The sequence below is a fragment of the Trichechus manatus genome, unplaced genomic scaffold (genome assembly GCF_000243295.1).
Source record: "Trichechus manatus latirostris isolate Lorelei unplaced genomic scaffold, TriManLat1.0 scaffold00068, whole genome shotgun sequence".
NCBI lineage: Eukaryota > Metazoa > Chordata > Mammalia > Sirenia > Trichechidae > Trichechus > Trichechus manatus.
The window spans coordinates 1,013,584-1,031,941 of record NW_004444004.1 but is presented as its reverse complement, the minus strand read 5'-3'; the positions used below and the strand labels follow the sequence as shown (position 1 = coordinate 1,031,941).

General features: G+C 47.5%; 1 protein-coding gene across 1 annotated transcript in view; it reads right to left on the bottom strand.

Moving 5' to 3' along the window:
- FRMPD3 (FERM and PDZ domain containing 3) overlaps positions 1–4,599 on the bottom strand; it is an 89,931-nt gene extending 85,332 nt beyond the window's left edge. Inside the window, 1 exon segment of the mRNA XM_004379833.1 lies at positions 4,577–4,599. Coding sequence (XP_004379890.1) covers positions 4,577–4,599 — 23 coding nt within the window.
- Between the last annotated feature and the right edge of the window lie 13,759 nt (positions 4,600–18,358).

Genomic DNA, 18,358 nt, shown 5'->3' with positions numbered 1-18,358 from the left:
ATTCTCTCTTTATCTTTGGTTTTGGCAAGTTTGATTATAATATGTCTTGGTGACTTTCTTTTGGGATCTACCTTATGTGGGGTTCGATGAGCATCTTGGATAGGTATCTTGTCATCTTTCATGATATCAGGGAAGTTTTCTGCCAACAAATCTTCAACAATTCTCTGTATTTTCATTATCCTCCCCCCCTCCGTTCTGGTACTCCAATCACTTGTAGGTTATTTCTCTTGATAGAGTCCCACATAATTCTTAGAGTTTCTTCATTTATTAAAATTCTTTTATCTGATTTTTCCTCAAATAAGTTGGTATCAAGTGCTTTATTTTCCATCTCACTAATTCTGACTTCCATTGCCTCAATTCTGCTCCTATGACTTTCTATTGAGTTGTCCAATTCTGAAATTTTATTGTGAATCTTCTGGATTTCTGATTGCTGTCTCTCTATGGATTCTTGCAGCCTGTTAAATTTGTCGTTATGCTCTTCTCTAATCTTTTTAATTTCCTCTATTGCGTGTTCTGCATTTTGCTTAATTTCCTTCCTAATTTCTTGCAGAGTTCTGTATATTAATCTTTTGTATTCTGCCTCCAGTAATTCCAAGAAATTTTCCTCCTCTGGGAAATTTCTAGATTCTTTATTTTGGGAGCTTGCTGAAGCCATCATGGATTGCTTCTTTATGTGATTTGATATTGACTGTTGTCTCCTAGCCATCAATAAGTTATTATATTTATTTATTTTATGTTTGCTTACTGTGTCCTAGCTTCTTGTTTTGTTTGGATATGCCCAAATAGGCTGCTCTCATGGGCTAGTTTGATTATTGGCACCGTTGAAGCTCTAATGTCCTGTCACCAGGTGGTTAGATCTGTTACTAGGTATGTGAGCTCAGGAGTCCGCCTACTCCTCCTGTATGAATTCAGCTCAGGTGCCCAGGTAGATACCCACCAAGTGTGTGGTGTAGGCTCTCACTTACATTCCTAGACAAGCATGGGTGATTGCTGTAGGCACAAGCATCTGGCTGCCGCAGGGGGACACATTCTGATCAAGGCAGGGGGCTGACAGCCACCCCCGAGTGTCCAGATGGAAGGCATGTCCTTGTTCCCTAGAGCACGTAGGTGGGTGGGTTTTGCAGCCAGACTATGAGCACCTAATGCTGTTGGTTGTAAGGACGGGGCCGGGGGCACCTCTTATTCTTGGACCCCTCTTACAGGTGGCTAGGTGGCATGGGTGGAGCCACCAGTCCACAGGCCCCTGATGTGTGTAGGTGAAGACCCTGCTTAATGGGCAGAGCAGTGTCAAATGTCAAGAACCTACCACTTCATAGGTGAAATAGTTGAAGTTAGACTTCTGGTATATACCCTGTTGTACTGCGGTAATGAGGGCCTATGCTGCTGAGATGGGCCCTAGGCAAAGATGCTGTGCTTACCCTGGGTTTCTGGCTTAGGGGAGCCAGCAGTTTATTTTTTCCCCCGTTTGTTAATTTGTTCACTCTCCAAGGCAGGGAGAATGGCTCCAGGCACGTGACAGATCCTACTTCCGGCCCAGGGGACTCGGCAATTGCTGAAGCCAGTCCGGGACCCACCACAGAGCACGGAGCAGGGAGGTAAATGGGAAAGAGGTTTTTCACTAAGGGGGGTGTTTTTGATCCACGCGGTAAGCCTATGCAAGTGCTTATCTTTCGCTGATGAGGGCTGTTTCTCACTAGTTCTGGGTGGCCTTGTAGACTCTCTGGTGCTGGGTCTCACTCAGTGCGGAAAATGCACCTCCAGAGCACTGCCGCTTGCCTGCCTCACTGCTCACCCCGGAGCTGATCAGGCCTGAAGGGCTCAGGCTCTCACCAGGTCAGGTCTGGCACCTCCTCGCTGCTTGCAAACTGTCTCTCCTTCCCCTGCCACTCAGTCCGGTTCCTCAAGTCTGCCTTTGATGTTCAGGGCTCCCAGATTTCCATATATAATCGAATCACTTGTTTTTTTTGGGTCTTTGTTGTAAGAGGGTCCACGAGAAGCATCTGACTACTCCAACATCTTGCCCCCAACTCCCATTTCGCTTCTTATAAGGGAAATAATAGCAGAGTCCCTTGTTGTGAGTCAGAGGCTCTCTATGGCAGCTTTTAGACAGCATTCACTCAAATATTCAACAAAAACTTCCCAAGCACCCACTATGTGCCAGGCATTGTGCTGGGTACTGGAGATACAGAGATAAGTAAGTCCCAGTCTCTCCCCTCCGGGAGTTTGCTGTTTAAAGGTGGGGATCGAGTTGAGTGGAGTTAGGTGCCTTTTTGATTCATAGCGACCCCATGTGACAGAGTAGAACTCCCCCATAGGATTTTCTTGGCTCTAATCTTAACAGAAGCAGATCACCACGTCTTTCTCCTGCAGCAGCTGGGTGAATTCTAATCACTAACCTTCTGGTTAGCAGCTGAGCCCTTAACCGTTTGTGCTACCAGGGCTCCTTCTAAGGTGGGGGACAGGCATGTAAACAGACATACAAAACCATGTGTCACCTGGCAGCACAAGGGGCAGCTGAGGATGCTATGGGAGCTTGGAGGAGTCCACCTCCCCCTACCTGGTGACTCGCAGCAGACCCTCAAGCTGAGTCGTGAAGGCAAGTGGGAGTCCAGCAGATGGACATGGCAGAGAAGGTTATTCCAGAAATGCAATGGCAAATGTGACAACATACAAAATAATAAGGAAGATTCAGTGAAGAGGGAAACCTAGGTATTAAAGGTATTTAAGCCACTGCAATTAGAAGAAGAAATCATAGAATAAATTTAGATAAAACTGAAAGGGAGCTTTAATTTCTGGTTGCAGAAATGAGGGCAGAGGACGAGTGTTACCCATCGACCCCTTTCTTGTGAAATGATTCAGTGTACTCAGAAGAGGCCATAGAGACAACCAGGGACACAGCCCACCCCCTGGGGTTATCAGCCACATAGCTTATAAACCACCCAAAAGCTATATATGGAAGGCCCCCCTCTCACGGGAGAAGGCAGGAAGGGTGTACTCCCCCAGATGCACTGAGAGAGAGCCATAGTAATTAGAGACCAAAGCCACAAAGTTCACACACCCTGGTATGGCCACACTGCAGAGGGTCTGTGTGCAGCTAGCTCTATGAATGGGCAAGGGCCAATGGTGGGAAATCACAAACAACCAAGGGCCAGTTGCAGACATAGGAGGAGCCCTTTGCGTCCTGGCCACATTCCCGTTTCAGCTCACAGGGGCAATCCTTCGGGGAGGCGGACTGAATATCAATAAGCACAGCAATAATACTATTCAGGTAGTAGCTGCAGCTCCTGCTATTGAAGTCCTGGCTGAGCCCCCCTTCCCTGGGAGGTGGGAAGATGGCCTTACCCAGCATTGCAAGTAAGGCTCTAAAAACTTTTTAGAAAATAATTCCTAACACAGCTACTCGGATAGAGCCGTAATATCGGATTAACAACTCCAAACCAGCAGACCAGACAGTTGTCTAATTAATAAAACTTATAAAGCAGAACAACTTATTGATGTTACAGGCACGACACTTAGTACAACAAAACTCAAATCCATGCAGAACACTCCATCTTCTCTAGGAAGCCCTTTCTTCGCCAACCTGTTTAATCCCGTCCTTAGTGCAATTGTGGGCTGGGGAATGGAGAGAACAGGGCAGATCTCTGGGTAACTGGCTGGGGGTGCTGAGAGGGGTTAAAGCCAATTTATCATATTTGTAGTGGTTAAGAATGGGGATGCTGAAGTCAGACTGGGTTGAAATCCAGCTCTGCCTCTCACTAGCTGTGGGACCTTCGGCTTGTCGACCTTTCTATGCCTCAATTTCTTCATCTGTAAAGTGAGGATATTAGTATTTACCTCACAGGGTTGTTGTAAAAATTAAATAAGACAATGTATGCAAAGCACTTAGAACTGTGTCTGGCACACAGAAAGCTCTGAGTGAATGCCAGCTACTGTTATTATTGGGCAATAATTCTTATTATTACATAAAGAGCTTAGCACAATGCTTGGCACATAGTAATAGTTAACTACTACTATCATCAGTACTCTTGGTAAGGTGAGCGACGGAGAGCAGAAGAGCAGACGGGAGATCTGGGTCTTCTCTGAGAAAGGGATTAAGTGACTTAGGATAAACTCGCCTTTGTGATCTCAGACCCCCTGAATCTTACATGGCCTAAGCAAAGAAAGTGACAGAGATGCGCCAGCATATTCCCACTTGCCAAGGTTTCTACGATTAATGCACCACCTCACATGGTGATCTTGTTTCTAAGCCCCGCAGGAGCTTCTTGAACGCTGAGACTTTGCCCCCCAGGGAAGGCCATAAGAGGGTAAGCCAGCCAGAGTGCCCCCGCCCTGGGGCAGTGGAGACACTGCAGGGTGCGCGCTGAAAGCCCGCTGCACTTCTGACGCGGCCCCCCAGGGGGTGGAGCTTCAGGGCTTGGCGCGGGCGGGGTCACGGGTAAGGAGGGCGGGCGAAAGGAGGGCGGGCGGGCCTGAGTACCTGAAGGGGGCGCCCCGCCCGGCCCCAACAGTGGCTGCCCTCCCAGCCGCTTGCTCCATGTTTCTCTGCTTCCACCTTTCTCCACAGCTGAAAACTTACCGCTCTTGCCGCCACTTTTCCATGGGCGACCAAACCCTCAGCCCTGTCTATCTTGCCTTCCAATTTCCTCGTGGTCAGCGCTGTAAAGGGCCCTATGGGCTGCCTGGCGGCCCAGATGAAGCCCTCGGAACTCGCGGTGGAGGTGAAGGTGGGAATGGGGGGGTGTCAAAGGGGTGGATGTGGGGGGAAGGGGGTGTCGGCTCCCGGCATGCCAACTCCAGTCCAGCGACTGCAGGTGCCGAGCGGGCGCGCACCCAGGAAGAGGGGGCCCTCGCAGAGCGCCGCCGCAAGTCACTTTGCGGGGACGACGAGGCGCCTAGCGCTTGGCTGACAAGCCCTCCCCCACCCCTGGAGCCGTGCCTCAGGTGCCCGACGCCCGGCTTTCTGGCTTGTCCCAGATGAGCCCAGCCCTGGCTGCTGGTGAGCGCGGTACTTACTGTCAGGGCCTCTCCCGGCCGGGCTGGGCGGCTGCCCGGGACAGGCACCCTCTCACTGGCTCGCGCTTGCTGCCCCTGGCTGTGCTCAGCGCCGACGGTCGCGGCGGCGTCTGTAGGAAGAGAAAGATCACGCCTGCCTTAGAAACCCAGCCCCTGCTGTGACCAGAATCTTAAAGAAGGAAGCGACTGGCTGGGCCCCAGAACCGAGGCTGAGGTGGCGAACTAGCGAGAGAGCTGGTAAACACAGCGTCTGCCGCCTGTCGCCCGCCCGCAATCTAGCCACCAGAGACTCCTGCGCTCCCTGGAGGATCCCCCCTCCCCCCATGGACTGGCCCCACGGGGGAGCTGGGGAGGAGGCGGCTCAAGTACAGACTCCTGCCTCTTGGTGGGCACTTACTAAGTGCCGTGCACTGAGCTTTACATCCATTTTTCTCATTCCATCATCCTCTGTGCAGTAGCGATTATGTCTCCCCATTGTACAGAAATAAAACTGAGGCTCAGAGGAGCAAAGCAAATAGCCCCAATTATAGGAGCTAGTAAAGGAGCCCTGGTGGCGCAATGGTTAAGCGCTGGGGCGCTTCAAACCCACCAGCTGCTCCGCAGGAGAAAGACCTGGTGATCTGCTCCCATAAAGATTACCAAACCAAACCCGTCGTCCTCGGTAGCAACCCTATAGTACTGAGTAGAACTGCCCCATTGAGTTTCCAAGGCTGTAATCTTTACTGAAGTAGACTGCCACATCTTTCTGCCGAGGAGTGGCTGGTGGGTTCCGAACCATGACCTTTTAGTTAGCAGACAAGCGCTTAATCAGTGTGCCACCAGGGCTCCTCCCCATAAAGATTACAGCCTAGAAAACCCTATGGGGCAATTCTACTCTGTCAGATGGGGTCGCTATCTGCACCCGACTGCAACAACAATACTAGTAGGGTCAAGTTTTGAAACCAGAGGGATCTCAAACTTCGGGTTGTCTGGCTCAAAAGCCACTTTGTGTTACTGCAGAGCAGCATTTGAATACCTGTGTCATCACCTCCAGTTTGCCTGAGGTGGAGGCCCCGGGAGGCAGGGATCCTGACTACAGTGCCTAGTACGAGGGAGTGCTCATCCCTCTGAACCTCATGACAATTCATTCATGTAACATTTACTACACACCTACTATGTGCCAGGCCCTGCAGAAGACAGAAAAAGGAATAGGAGACAGTCTCAGTCCAGGTAGCAGTCCAGGGGATAGGCACTGAACCATCTACTATGGCCAGGTCTGGGTTATGCTAGATGTATCAAAGGTGGGGGGAGTGCAGAGGCCCTACAGACACCTTTCCCTTGGCAGAACCTCAAGGAGCCACTGTCTGGGACAAAGGGAAAAAAGAGGTTTGCAGAGACAATGGGGAGGATGCTCCACCCATGGGGCTGATTCTGTCTCCTTGCTGGCACTGTTGGGAGATTAAGCCCCTGTGGCTTCCCTATGGGAGCTACCCTACTCTCCATGCCTTGACAATGACATCTGCAAAATGGAAAAGATCTCTTAATTCCTCTTTCCTAGTCAGAATGAAGACATAACACAGCATTCCTGCCCTTCTATTCTGATCATGGAGAGAGTGCAGTTTTAGAACTTGCATTCCTCCCTGCCTTGCCCTCACTTGTCCATTCATTCACTCAGTTAGCAAATATTTATTAGCATCTATTATATGGAGTTCAGAGTCCCTAGGTATCAAAAACAATTAAGCGCTTATCTACTAACCAAAAGGTTGGCAGTTCAAGCCCACCCAGAGATGCCTCGGGAGAAAGGCCTGGCGATGTGCTTCCAAAAGGTCACAGCCTTAAAAACCCTATGAAGCACAGTTCTACTCTGCACATGTGGGGTTGCCAGGAGTTGGAATCAACTCCAAGGCAACTGGTAACTGATATATGGAATGAAGTTCTACTCTGATAAACATGGGGTCACTATGAGTCAGAATCACCTCGATGGCAATGGGTTTTTTGTTTTTTTTTGTTGTTGTTGTTTTATGTGCCAGGCACTGTGCAGGTGCTGGGCGCCTCCTCAGTTCTGGGGGGGTATCCACATAGGAGGTAGAAAGAACACAGGACTGGAAGTTAGGAAACACATTTTAAGTCTTAATTCTTTGACTAAATAGCTGTGTGACCCTGGATGAGTCATGTACCCTTTCGGGACCTCAGTTTCCTTGTTGGGCAAACAGGGATAATAACACCTTCCAGTCCTACTTCATGGGGGTGTTTGTGGGGCTCAATGGAGATAATGGATGTGAAGGAGCTTTGAAAAGTATAAAGCCACGAGACAAATGTCAGGAATTAGTCTGTCTCCAAGGTGGGAGGGGGCTACGGAAGTTAAGCTTAGAAGAAATCCTGGCTGACTCTCCCAAATTAATTGCACTGAATTCCATCTTCCCTGAATCACTGATTCTACACCTGGGTGGGAGTCTCTGCACTGTGAAATATCATCCTTTCTCAGCAGTGCCCGTGACACATGGGTTAGTGATGACCTGGCCTTAAGCCGGGGAGATTGTTTGGGGTACTTGAACAGAACCAGCGGGACAGTCTTGGCTCTGGGTCTCTAATTCCCGGCAGCAGCAGCAAATTAAGTTGTGCCACAAGCAGCCTCCTCCCCTACTGAGCCCACCCAATCCCAGGACTACACGTTTTGGCAGAAACCACTTGGGGCCCCCAGAGATGCCCTTTTAGGAAGCATAGGCTCATGTCAGACAGCAGAGGGTGGCCTTGATGACAGATTATTTTTTTCAAAGCTGGAGATTCTGGGTTCTGCCCAGAGAGCTGAGTCCTACAACGGAACTAGTAGGGGCTTTGGGAGGGTCTTTAGCTTGCTCAGGTCACCCTCAAACCACCCCAAATACACCTACAATCTAAGTTATAATACTATGCTTGCTCTGCAAACACAGATTCAAGGTAAGTCCCCAATTTTCCAGAAGCATCTCTCCCACCCCTGCCACCCCAAGTAAATACACACTCGAAGGAAACGGGGCCGTGCCAGGCAGACAGTTTTAGACAAATCCACTAGCCTCCTTCCTCCCCCCGCCCCTTCCCACTAGCTTGGCACCCTGAAGCCCCTCCAGTATAAATATGCTAGAACTGATGCTAAACAGGGACGGCCCAGGAACCTGGGAACAATGGCCAAGTCCAGAGCTGAACTGTATAGCTCCAGAGCAGAACTAGGATGGGAGTCTGAGGCAGCGACAGAAAGCCCAGTCTCAGCCCAGGCCACCTGCAGCCAGCAGGTCTCTGAGAGAGGTGCAGAACAGACAAACTCCACAACCAGCCTCCCCTGGCAGTCTCGGAGCCCATCCCTCTTGCAGCTGAGGCTCCTCTCAATGTCTTCATAGATTGCCTTGTCACATCCATCTCGCCCAGGCTGCTCCTCTTAATAAAGTGCCCCTGCGGCCACTCCAGACAGCCTGATGTTATCCTTCACTCTGCCGCCCTTCTCCCACACAGCAGTGATTCAGGCCTCCCAGGTCACAGTACAGTCTCCTGGGGAAATGCTTCCTGAGTGCCCAAGCCAGGGCCTGACAGAAGCTTTGGGTGTGGGTGTATCAAATACCCCTTCCTTGCCCTATCAGGGTCGCCTGAGCTCTGGATTCAGCTTCTTGCCCCGAGTCCCCATGCCTACCCTAGCCTGTATCTTCCTCCCTGACTAGCTGCTGCTGTGCTCCCCCAGCTGCATAACCTGGGTCCAATTTGCAAAGCCTTTCTCTCAGTGATTGTCAATAAATCCCCCATCTAGACTTCCCTGAAAGCCCAGAAAGCTTCAAGATCCAAAAGAATGAATCACTGATGGTGGAAGTTCAGGCACAATGACAGGCAATTGAGGAGGCATATTTGATCACATCATGTTTACCTACGTGTAAGTCTGGCCCTGAGGACATTCTAGCATTTCCCTTGACTATAATGAAGACATGGGATAACAGCAAAGAAGGCAATACAAAATACACCAGGCTGGGAGTAGGGACACCGTGCTGCTTGTCCCAGCTCTGGCATTAATTAGATGTATGGCCCTATACTTCCCCTTTCTAGGCCTCAGTTTCTCCATATGTCAAAAAAAATAACACTGGATTAGCTTGCTTCCCGGGTCCTTTCCTGTCCTAATAGGCTTTGGATTATAAACTATTTGGCACTGAAATGGGCTTATATTTCCTCCAGAGTGGGCTCCCATTCCAGGACTCTGGATATGGCACCGTGTGTGCGTGGAAGTTAGACAGGAACAAAGGGTTGGCACTATGGGCAGAGATGGATTACCCAATAAGCAAGGTATGCATGGGCTTACTTGTGCTTACTTACTAATCTGTAGTGCACAATTTCACCTATAGATAATAATACTACAGATTAGTAAGTAGACACAAGTAAGCCCTTGCATACCTTGGTTACTGGTTAATTCACCCCTGACTACGGGCATGGGCCTGGCACTGCTATTCATTGTAGCCTAGCAAAGGGAGATTTTGTTCACTGTCCCTCACCCTGTCTTACAGAAAGAACCCCTCAGGTTCCCAGTGGTAGGTGTCTGCCTGTGAATCCCCTATGCCCCTAGGACTGATTTCCTTTGCTGAAGGCTGACATTCCACCATTGAACACCAGTACCACCACCCCACTTGTTCAAATCTTACATTCCTTCCTTAGTGATAGGTAAAGAGCTCCTGCCCCAAGCCCCTCTGAGTGTCCCCCTGCTGTCCTGGCACACCCTCCCCCATCACCTGCTCCTGATCTAGTAACTGAAGGGCTAATGCCTGGCACAGTAGGGGACCTCCAGAACACTGCTGTAGTTCTAGGGCCAGCATTCTTTCTGAGTGGTCAGTATCCCTGCCATATAGGCAATACAGTGTTTTTAATATTACCCTAGTCTAGTCCAATCGCCCTCCCCCTTCCCAGGCCAGTTCTCTATAAAGATAAGTCAAGGGCTTTCTGAATTGAGGTGTGCCTGACTCACTGCTCCTGAGTCAGGTGGGCCCTGGCTGTTTCACAGAAGGAAGAAAAAGAAGGTGGGGGAAGGGGTATTCTGTAGTTAGCAGCTGCCCTGGTGACCCTCTGCTCTGTGGTCTGGATCCAGTTACCAGAGGATGAAGCCAAATGTGCTGAAGTTGGAGGGACACTCCTTCCTGTTATTACCTGAACCAGGCACTGATTCTGCATCCACTGATTTCCCTGAAGGGCTGTCAGGTGCTCCCGCCTGCTCCACAGGCCCACCTGGGGTACTGACCACCATTTTCTTTTCCTCATTCATGTCTAACCCCTTTCCTTCTGCTCTTAGCCACAGCACTGAAAACCCCCTCACTTGGCCCCTCTCTTCCCTCTCTGCTACTCTACTTCCCTCTCCCTGCCAATGCATAGCTTCTCCAGTGGGTGCTTTGCCCCTGTGGTGTGAATGTTCTGTTCTCCCTGGGCCTCATATTAATTTGCTCTCATTTGTGAGCCGCTTTGTTAACGTGTGTGGCCTTTTCTCAATGTGTAATGCTGCTCCCTGCTGCCTCTGTTGCCTCCCCACCCACTCTCCTTAACCTTGTAATAACAGGCCCTCCCATGTGGAGAAGGGGCTGGGCTTTTTCAAAGCAGTTCTTGTACAGGATTTTTAGTTCACTACAACCTCCCAACCACTCGAGGAAACAAGACAAATGTGATTACTGATCCCTGTGGGATGAGTGAGGAAACCAAGGCTCGGAGAGGTGAGAAGTCCTACCTGTGTGGATAGATACTGTGTGATGGCCGAGTTTGCCCAGAACCACAGCTCTTTCCCGTAGTACCCCATGTGCTTATGTCATTCATCTTTGGCACTGCCCTTCGAGGCGCTGACCAGTTCCCCCAGAAGAGTACACATATGCACACACACACATATACATTTTTGCTTATGACTGTGTGAGGGGTCATAGAACCTCTGAGGGTCATGGCCCTGCACTGGTATTTTTAAAAAGCTTCCCAGATGATTTTAATGTGAAGCCAGGGATGAGAAACATTACTTGCAAGGAAGATGTAAAAAATAAGAGATGAGTACATAACAGCTTAAGCAACCAAGAGCTTTCTTTAATGATGACCAAATTATCTTCTGCTTTGAATTTTTTTTGACTATGTGTTTTCAGTAATGGAAGGCATGCTGAATCACTGAGTGTGTCTGAATCTTTGGTAGGTATTATGGGTAATATGTGCGACACCTATGTCCCTATGGACTCTATGATTGGTGGAATCACAGGTCCATACTATGAATGGCGCCTGAAAATGAGGTATTCACACAAACATGGAATCATTGCGAGTAACACAGCTTCCAAATAACACACAGAAACTTGAAAATATAAGCTTATCTTCCACTTAAAATGCCAAAAGAGACAAAAGTTTTGGAAAATCACACCTCGGAGCTGCACCATCTAATCCAATACCCTGTAAAAATAGTAAATTGCAGCACACAAATAGTTTCAAACAGTTATACAGGCCCCAGCCTTGCAGTAGTATGTACTATAAGTTGGAAAGCTTCCCAAGAAACCCCAGAGGAATAAAATTTAGGTGGGAGCAATATGTCCCACAGATCACCAAAGGGTTAAAACCTTGGGCATCACCAGTAAGAACTGAAGGTAGAGTGAGATCTGAACTATGGCCTAGCCTCCCTGCCTCAGTTTCCTCCATCCTACCTAAAGGCTTTCTCAGCCCCTCCTCAGTTCTGGACTGGCTTTGTAAATTAGTCACACTGAGTTTGCTGTGTGAAGGGGTATGAAGAAACACACACACACCCATGCACATGTATTTTTAGTATCTTCTGCCTGCAAGAGTAGAGCTGACGTCCCGAGTAAAGCATGGGATCTCTCCTGAGGTGAAGGGTAGAGGCTTTCACGTCAATCACCTGGAAAGAGATGCTTCTCAGTTAAGAGAATGAAACTATGTGGACAGCTCCTAGGTAATAATAATTATCCCAATAGCTATCACGTATCAATCGTGTACTATGTGGCAGGCATTTTACTTACCTCACTTAATTCTCATAATAACCCTCTGAAGTAGGTATTACCCTTATTTTACATAGGAAACTGAGGCTCGAGATGTTAAGTTACTTGCTCAAAGGTCAACCAGCTAGTAAGCAGATGTGTCTTGTTTGGCCTGCACAGCGTTTTCAAAAAATTTTAAATACACTACCAACATTTTAAAATCATATGTTTTCATATATGAATCCAGATTTCTGTTTTCTCTTGAAAAATCCTATCTGGCAACCCTAGGCCTTGAAGTCCTGCCCAATAATAATCAGCAGGAGCTAAGTCTCAGTGTCCCTTTTGGATGATGGATGGGCTCTCCAGGTCACCCCAGTCCCCACCACTCCTTCTAGGGCCCTCATCACGGGGTCAAGTGTCAGTTGCTATTTAATATTGTACTTGCACTGTTGTGTTGTTTTTATTAAACTAATAATACAGAGGAAAATGAAACAGTCCTTGGGCATACATCTGATTTTACCTTAGTGAATACATTTCCTCATTTGCGTCTGGCCCTGTAGGCATGTGAGTTTATGATCCCTTCACCCCACTCCTCTCCCGTGCCACTCCTCTCCAGAGGCAAGAGAGAAGGTTGGACACCCCCATCTTAGCCTGGCCTTTTTGGAGTCTCAGTGTTAGGAGGGCTGGGGATGGAGACGGCCTCTAGTCTATGGAGGAAGAAGGAATGGGTGCCCAGAGGGCCCCAGCAGCAGAAGATGACTGACGAAGATGATTGTCTAGTCTAGCTTCCTGGCACTTTTCCTCATCTGTAAAATAGGCATAATGATAATAATAGTACCATGCCTACCTCATGGGGTTATTAGGAGGATTAAATAGAATAGTGCCTGGCTCAGAAGAAGTGCTCAACAAAAGTTAGCTGTTTTTATTATTATTACTCTCCATGTTGGTTTCCCTTTTGTCATTCTCTAGCCTTTAATATATGATTTTGCCTAAAAATTTCAGCTTGATCTAAACAATACTGTGGAGTATTAAGGAACCCTTGGAGTCCCTGGGTGGTGCAAACAGTTAACACGCTTGCCTGTTAACTGAAAGGTTGGAGGTTTGAGTTTGCCCAGAGGTGCCTTGGAAGAAAGGCCTGGTGATCTACTTTGGAAAGATCATAGCCACTGAAAACCCTATGGAGCATATTTCTACTCTGATACACATGGGGTTGCCATGAGTCAGAGTTGACTCAACAGTAACTTGTTTTTAGGAGTCCCTGGGTGGCACACGCAGTTAAGTGCTTGGCTACTAACTGAAAGTTTGGTGGTTTGAATCTACCCAGAGGCACCTCAGAAGAAAGGCCTGGTAATCTACTTCCGAAAGGTCAACAGCCATTGTAATCCTATGTGGAGTTCTACTCTGAAACACATGGGGTGGCCATGAGTCAGAATCAACTTGACAGCAACTAGTTTTTTGCTTTGTGATGGGTCAATAGTCCAGAAGAAGGTGAAATTAACAGATACTTCTTCTCACTATAACAGTCTCCTCCTAGGGCCAATCATGGAGGTTCTGGGTGACATTTTATTAAGGAAGATAACATTTCCTACCCTAGGGAGAAGGCAGTCTTAGCTTTCTCATGGGGATCATACCATGCTCTTTCACACATTTTATATTTGCTGTTTCTTTACCCAGAATGCCCTCTACTACCTCGTCTACCTGGCAACCTCCTACACAGCCTTCTGGACTCAGCTCAAGAGCACTTTTCTGGGAAACACTTTCTGAGTCTCATCCGAATCCCTAGGCAGAGTTAAAGTCTACCCTACCCCATTAGAATGTGAACTTCTTGAGGGCAGGACATGGCATACATCTTTTTCGAGGTATCCCCAGTACCTGGCACAAGAGTGTTGTTCTTGGGTGCCGTTGAGTCAATTCCAACTCATAGGAGCCCCATGTGACAGAGTAGAACTGCTCCAGAGGGTTTTCTTGGCTGTAATCTTTATGAAGCAGAATGCCAGGTCTTTGTCCCACAGAGCTGCTGGGTTTGAAACACCATCCTTTAGGTTAGCAGCCAAGTGCTTAACCATTGTACCACCAGGGCTCCTTAGAAAAAAAGAATAGCACTCAGTAAACATTCATTGAATGAACTTGGAGGAGAGAGGTGTAGGAAAGAGAAAAGTTCAAAGGGATACCCTAGCAACAACATTTTCTGGTGCTCCCTGGCGCCTAGCAGACATCTGCTTCTGTCTGGTCCTCCAATTTCCTTAAACTAGCATTGTATATTCTCTTTGCCCCTCCCAGGCCTATTTTAAGGCTCACCTGTAGGACAGGTGAATTTGACTGCTTTTAGAACTCTTCCCAACTTTCAAGGAGCCCTGGTGGTGCAGTGGTTAAGCATTTGGCTGCTAACCAAAAGGTCAGCCACTGGAAACAACCAGCCGCTCCAAGGGAGGAAGATGTGGCAGTCTGCTTCTGACTTGGAAACCCTATGGGGCAGTTCTACTCTGCCCTATAGGGTCACTATGAGTCGGAACCAACTGATGGCAATGGGTTTTTGGTTTTCCAAACTTTCAGGATGCCCTTACTCCTTCAAACACCCCTTCACTATGATGTACTTCCCTCTCCCAAGCTGTTCAGGGTGCCCCCAGTGCATCGGCCATTTCCTGGGGATTCCTCCTGAGTATCAAAACTTAAGATGTTCTACGTCTCCATTCCCTTCAGGCCCTGCTCTCCCACTGGGTCTTTCTTCCCAGACAACATAATTGAATCTCCAATGCCTCCATCCAAAGGGGATTTCCAGCCCTGCGAGGCTAGGTAGGAAGCTATTTCCAGGTGAGTGGGGTTCCAGCACCCCTTCAGTCACACCCCACAGCCCACCCCCTAGCTCTCTGATTCCCACTGCCAGGAGGGGAATTTTCCTCACTTTGTTAAAAGTACCAGTCTTTTGTGGGAGAGCAGGCTAATACAGCCACCCTCCACTAACAGTAACATAGGGTAGTCGTGGAAGCCCCTCAGCCCAACTCCTCCTACCCCCATCCAGGGTGGTCCTGGTCATCTTCTCCTATCCCAGTGTGACCTCTCTGCCTCATTTCCTCTAGATCTAGATGTGAGTTCTTTTGCCAGGAGCAACCTGCCTGCGTGCAAAAACAACTTGAAAGCCATCAACGGGAAACTACGTCTTTCAGAAAAAACAGATGATTCTAAGGCATTAACAAACACCTTTGTGATCCTGTCTTAGGAGGAGCTAATGTCTCGTAAGCTGGCTGCCACTGGGCTGAGAACTGGGCACAGCAGCCCTCCAACTCTGAGAACACATGCCCTAGGATGCCAGGTGTGCCAGAAGAGCCAGGTGAGATCTGGGAAGCAGTGAGGAAATGCAGGATATGAGTTCCCATACGGTGCCAATCCCAACTCCATGCACACACACACACACACACACACATCCAGACACACAGGCGGGTCCACACATTGGCACGAAAACACCACCCACACTCTTGCTATAAGACCCACATGTGATTTGCCAACAAATTGCAAATTAACCTCCTAGTGAACAGATTAATGGTATTCATGGTAATTTACGCTCCAAGTTTCATAGCAACAGACTTTGAACATTCTGTTGCATAAGAATTCAAGGATTTTCAAGTTTCTGGAGACATTGTAGTAATTAACCTGATAAGCCTATGCAAATTAGCCCAATTTGACACTGTCATTTTTTAATCCAATATCCAGGGTATTTGCCCAGAAGGTTGCCCATCGCTGCTGCAGCTCCTTGGCTTGAGGTGCTGACAGACGCCAGTCTGCATTTGTCTATGCAAATAAGGCCCCAGAGCAGAACTCCACATCAGGCCAGGAAAAGGACTGGACAGTCGCAAGTAGACAAATGAACCACTTGCATGGTGACAAGAATGTAGTCAAGGCTTCTGGGAGAAATGAGGAGAGGACCCCAACCAATTTGCACAGGACGACAGAGCTATCTTTTTAAGATCCTTGGTTTGAAGACAAAATTACTGACTTGCACAGAAGTTCGAGCTTTCCACCTGAAGGTCAGGAAGAAGAAGCTTCCTTGTGGCATACTGCCAAGTGCCACTGGAGTTTTTTTTTTTTTTTTTCCAGAAAGATAAGCTTCCTAAAATAAAACCGAAAGCTGGGGTTCCCGGTTTCTTCCCTGGGAAGGTGAAGTTTAATTGGCTCTATTGCCCATTTTTAGCAAAAGTCACAGAACGTACTCAGAGCTCTCATCAAATCAATCAGCCTATGGGCACAGCTTGCGTGCTCTCTCCACGGGTGGACTGGTTCCTGTCTAATAATATTTAGCCTCAGGGGGTGGCTCTCCTCCTTACCCCACCCCCTCACACACTGAGATCCATCCTTGACCTCCTTCTTGTTTGGTCTCTTGAACCACCATGGCTCACTGAACCCCTTGGTTAATCTACCTTGTGCTTCCTGCTCTGCAGGACACAGCAGTGAAGTTCCAGAGAGAAGAATATCTATGGCCACTGACTACCCACTCCTGCTTCCCAGCTCAGCTCTCCCCAGGACCTCAGATCGTTGTTCTTTTGAGTTTCTGCCCCACAGATTGTCTCAAAAACAATGTTCTTAAGCCCCCATTTGGGAGGAGGAGGTGAGCAGGAAAATACTGCAGAGAGACTGTCCAGGGTACCCAGACCCAACCTCCAGCTAATGGACTACAAACTGGAACTCAGAATTCTCTATGGAATGCAAGGCCAGATAGGGTGATGATTACAGCAGCCTCACCACTCTCGAGAGCTAATACTCTGAGGTGATAACACACTTGAAACTTCTACCAGGGCTATTCAGTAATAACTATCTTTATCTGTCTTCCAGAGCAACCTTTAGCTAAGTCAGAGGATTTCAAAAGTGTTGGAAGGCCTTCTGGGCAACCGATGGCTTTCTCTCTGCGTATGTCTAGCTATTATTCCAAAATGATGCCTGCGGCCACTCTCCCTCTTATCTACCTTTCCATACTCAGTATGCCCATGTCCCTACCCACTCAGGCATCCACTAATCTTTGACTGCCAACAACACTTAGTGTCCACTGTACTAGCTCCCAGAACTGTGAGCCCAGGACCCTTGGGGCTACAGAGTACTGCAGGAGGGATGAAAATCCATACACTTTGAAGCACTGCCTGCAGACTCAGTCCATAACCCATGATAATAATAATGAAAATGGCTCCCATTTGGGGATCATTTACTACATGCCAGACACTTTACATGAGCTCTACATACATATCTCACTGAATCGTCACAACGACCCTGTGAGCTTGATACTATTATTAGCCCCCTTTTGCAAATGGGGAAACTAGGCAAAGGTTTAATCAACTTGCTAAGATCACACAGGTAGTAAGTGTACATGCTGGAAATCAAACCTAGAATGACAGGTGCCAGAGACTAGGGATTTAAGCACTATCCTATAACATCTCACACATTTATATACCACTATTTTCCAAACATTAGACAGCTGCCATACTGATTAACAAAATACAACTTATTTTAAAATATCACTACATTCATATTAGTTCGTGGTCATTATGTGTTTCTCAATCAGTGGATACTAAGAGTAGATCTGCTGTTAAGAAGCGTCCAGAATATGGGTTCTTGGCTCTAGCCAGTTTGGGAACCATGGACATTTAGCTCATAAAGTACTCCCAACACATGTGCTCTCACCTATGAAGTCACACATTCTCTTATCTGCTCACCTTCTGTTTTATCTCTAAGGACTTGTGTGTCTCTGTAGATATAACAGGGGGAACCATGTTTATAGTTATCTGCATATTCAATAATTCATTAAACAAATGTCAACTGAGCTCCTACTATGTGCCAAACACTGAGGATACTGCAGTGAACAAAACAGTTAAAAATAAAAAGAAATAAAGGGCATCCAAATTGGAAAGGAAGAAGTAAAACTATCCCTATTCACAGATGATATGATCCTACGCGTAGAGAAGCTCAAAGATTCCACAAGAAAACTACTGGAATTAATAGAAAGATTCAGAGTAGCAGGATACAAGATCAACATAAAAAAATCAGTTGGATTTCTATACACCAACAAAGAGAACTTCAAAAATGAAATCAGGAAAACAATACCATTTATAATAGCCCCTAAAAAGATAAAACACTTAGGAATAAATCTAACCAGGGACGTAAAAGACCTATACAAAGAAAACTACGAAACACTATTGCAAGAAACAAAGAGACCTACATAAATGGAAAAACATACCATGCTCATGGATAAGAAGACTCAACATTGTGAAAATGTCAATTCTACGCAAAGCAATCTACAGATATAATGCAATCTCGATCCAAATACCAACAGCATTCTTTAACAAGATGGAAAAATTAATCACCAAACTTTATATGGAAAGGAAAGAGGCCCCATGTAAGCAAAGCATTATTGAAGAAAAAGAACAAAGTAGGAGGCCTCA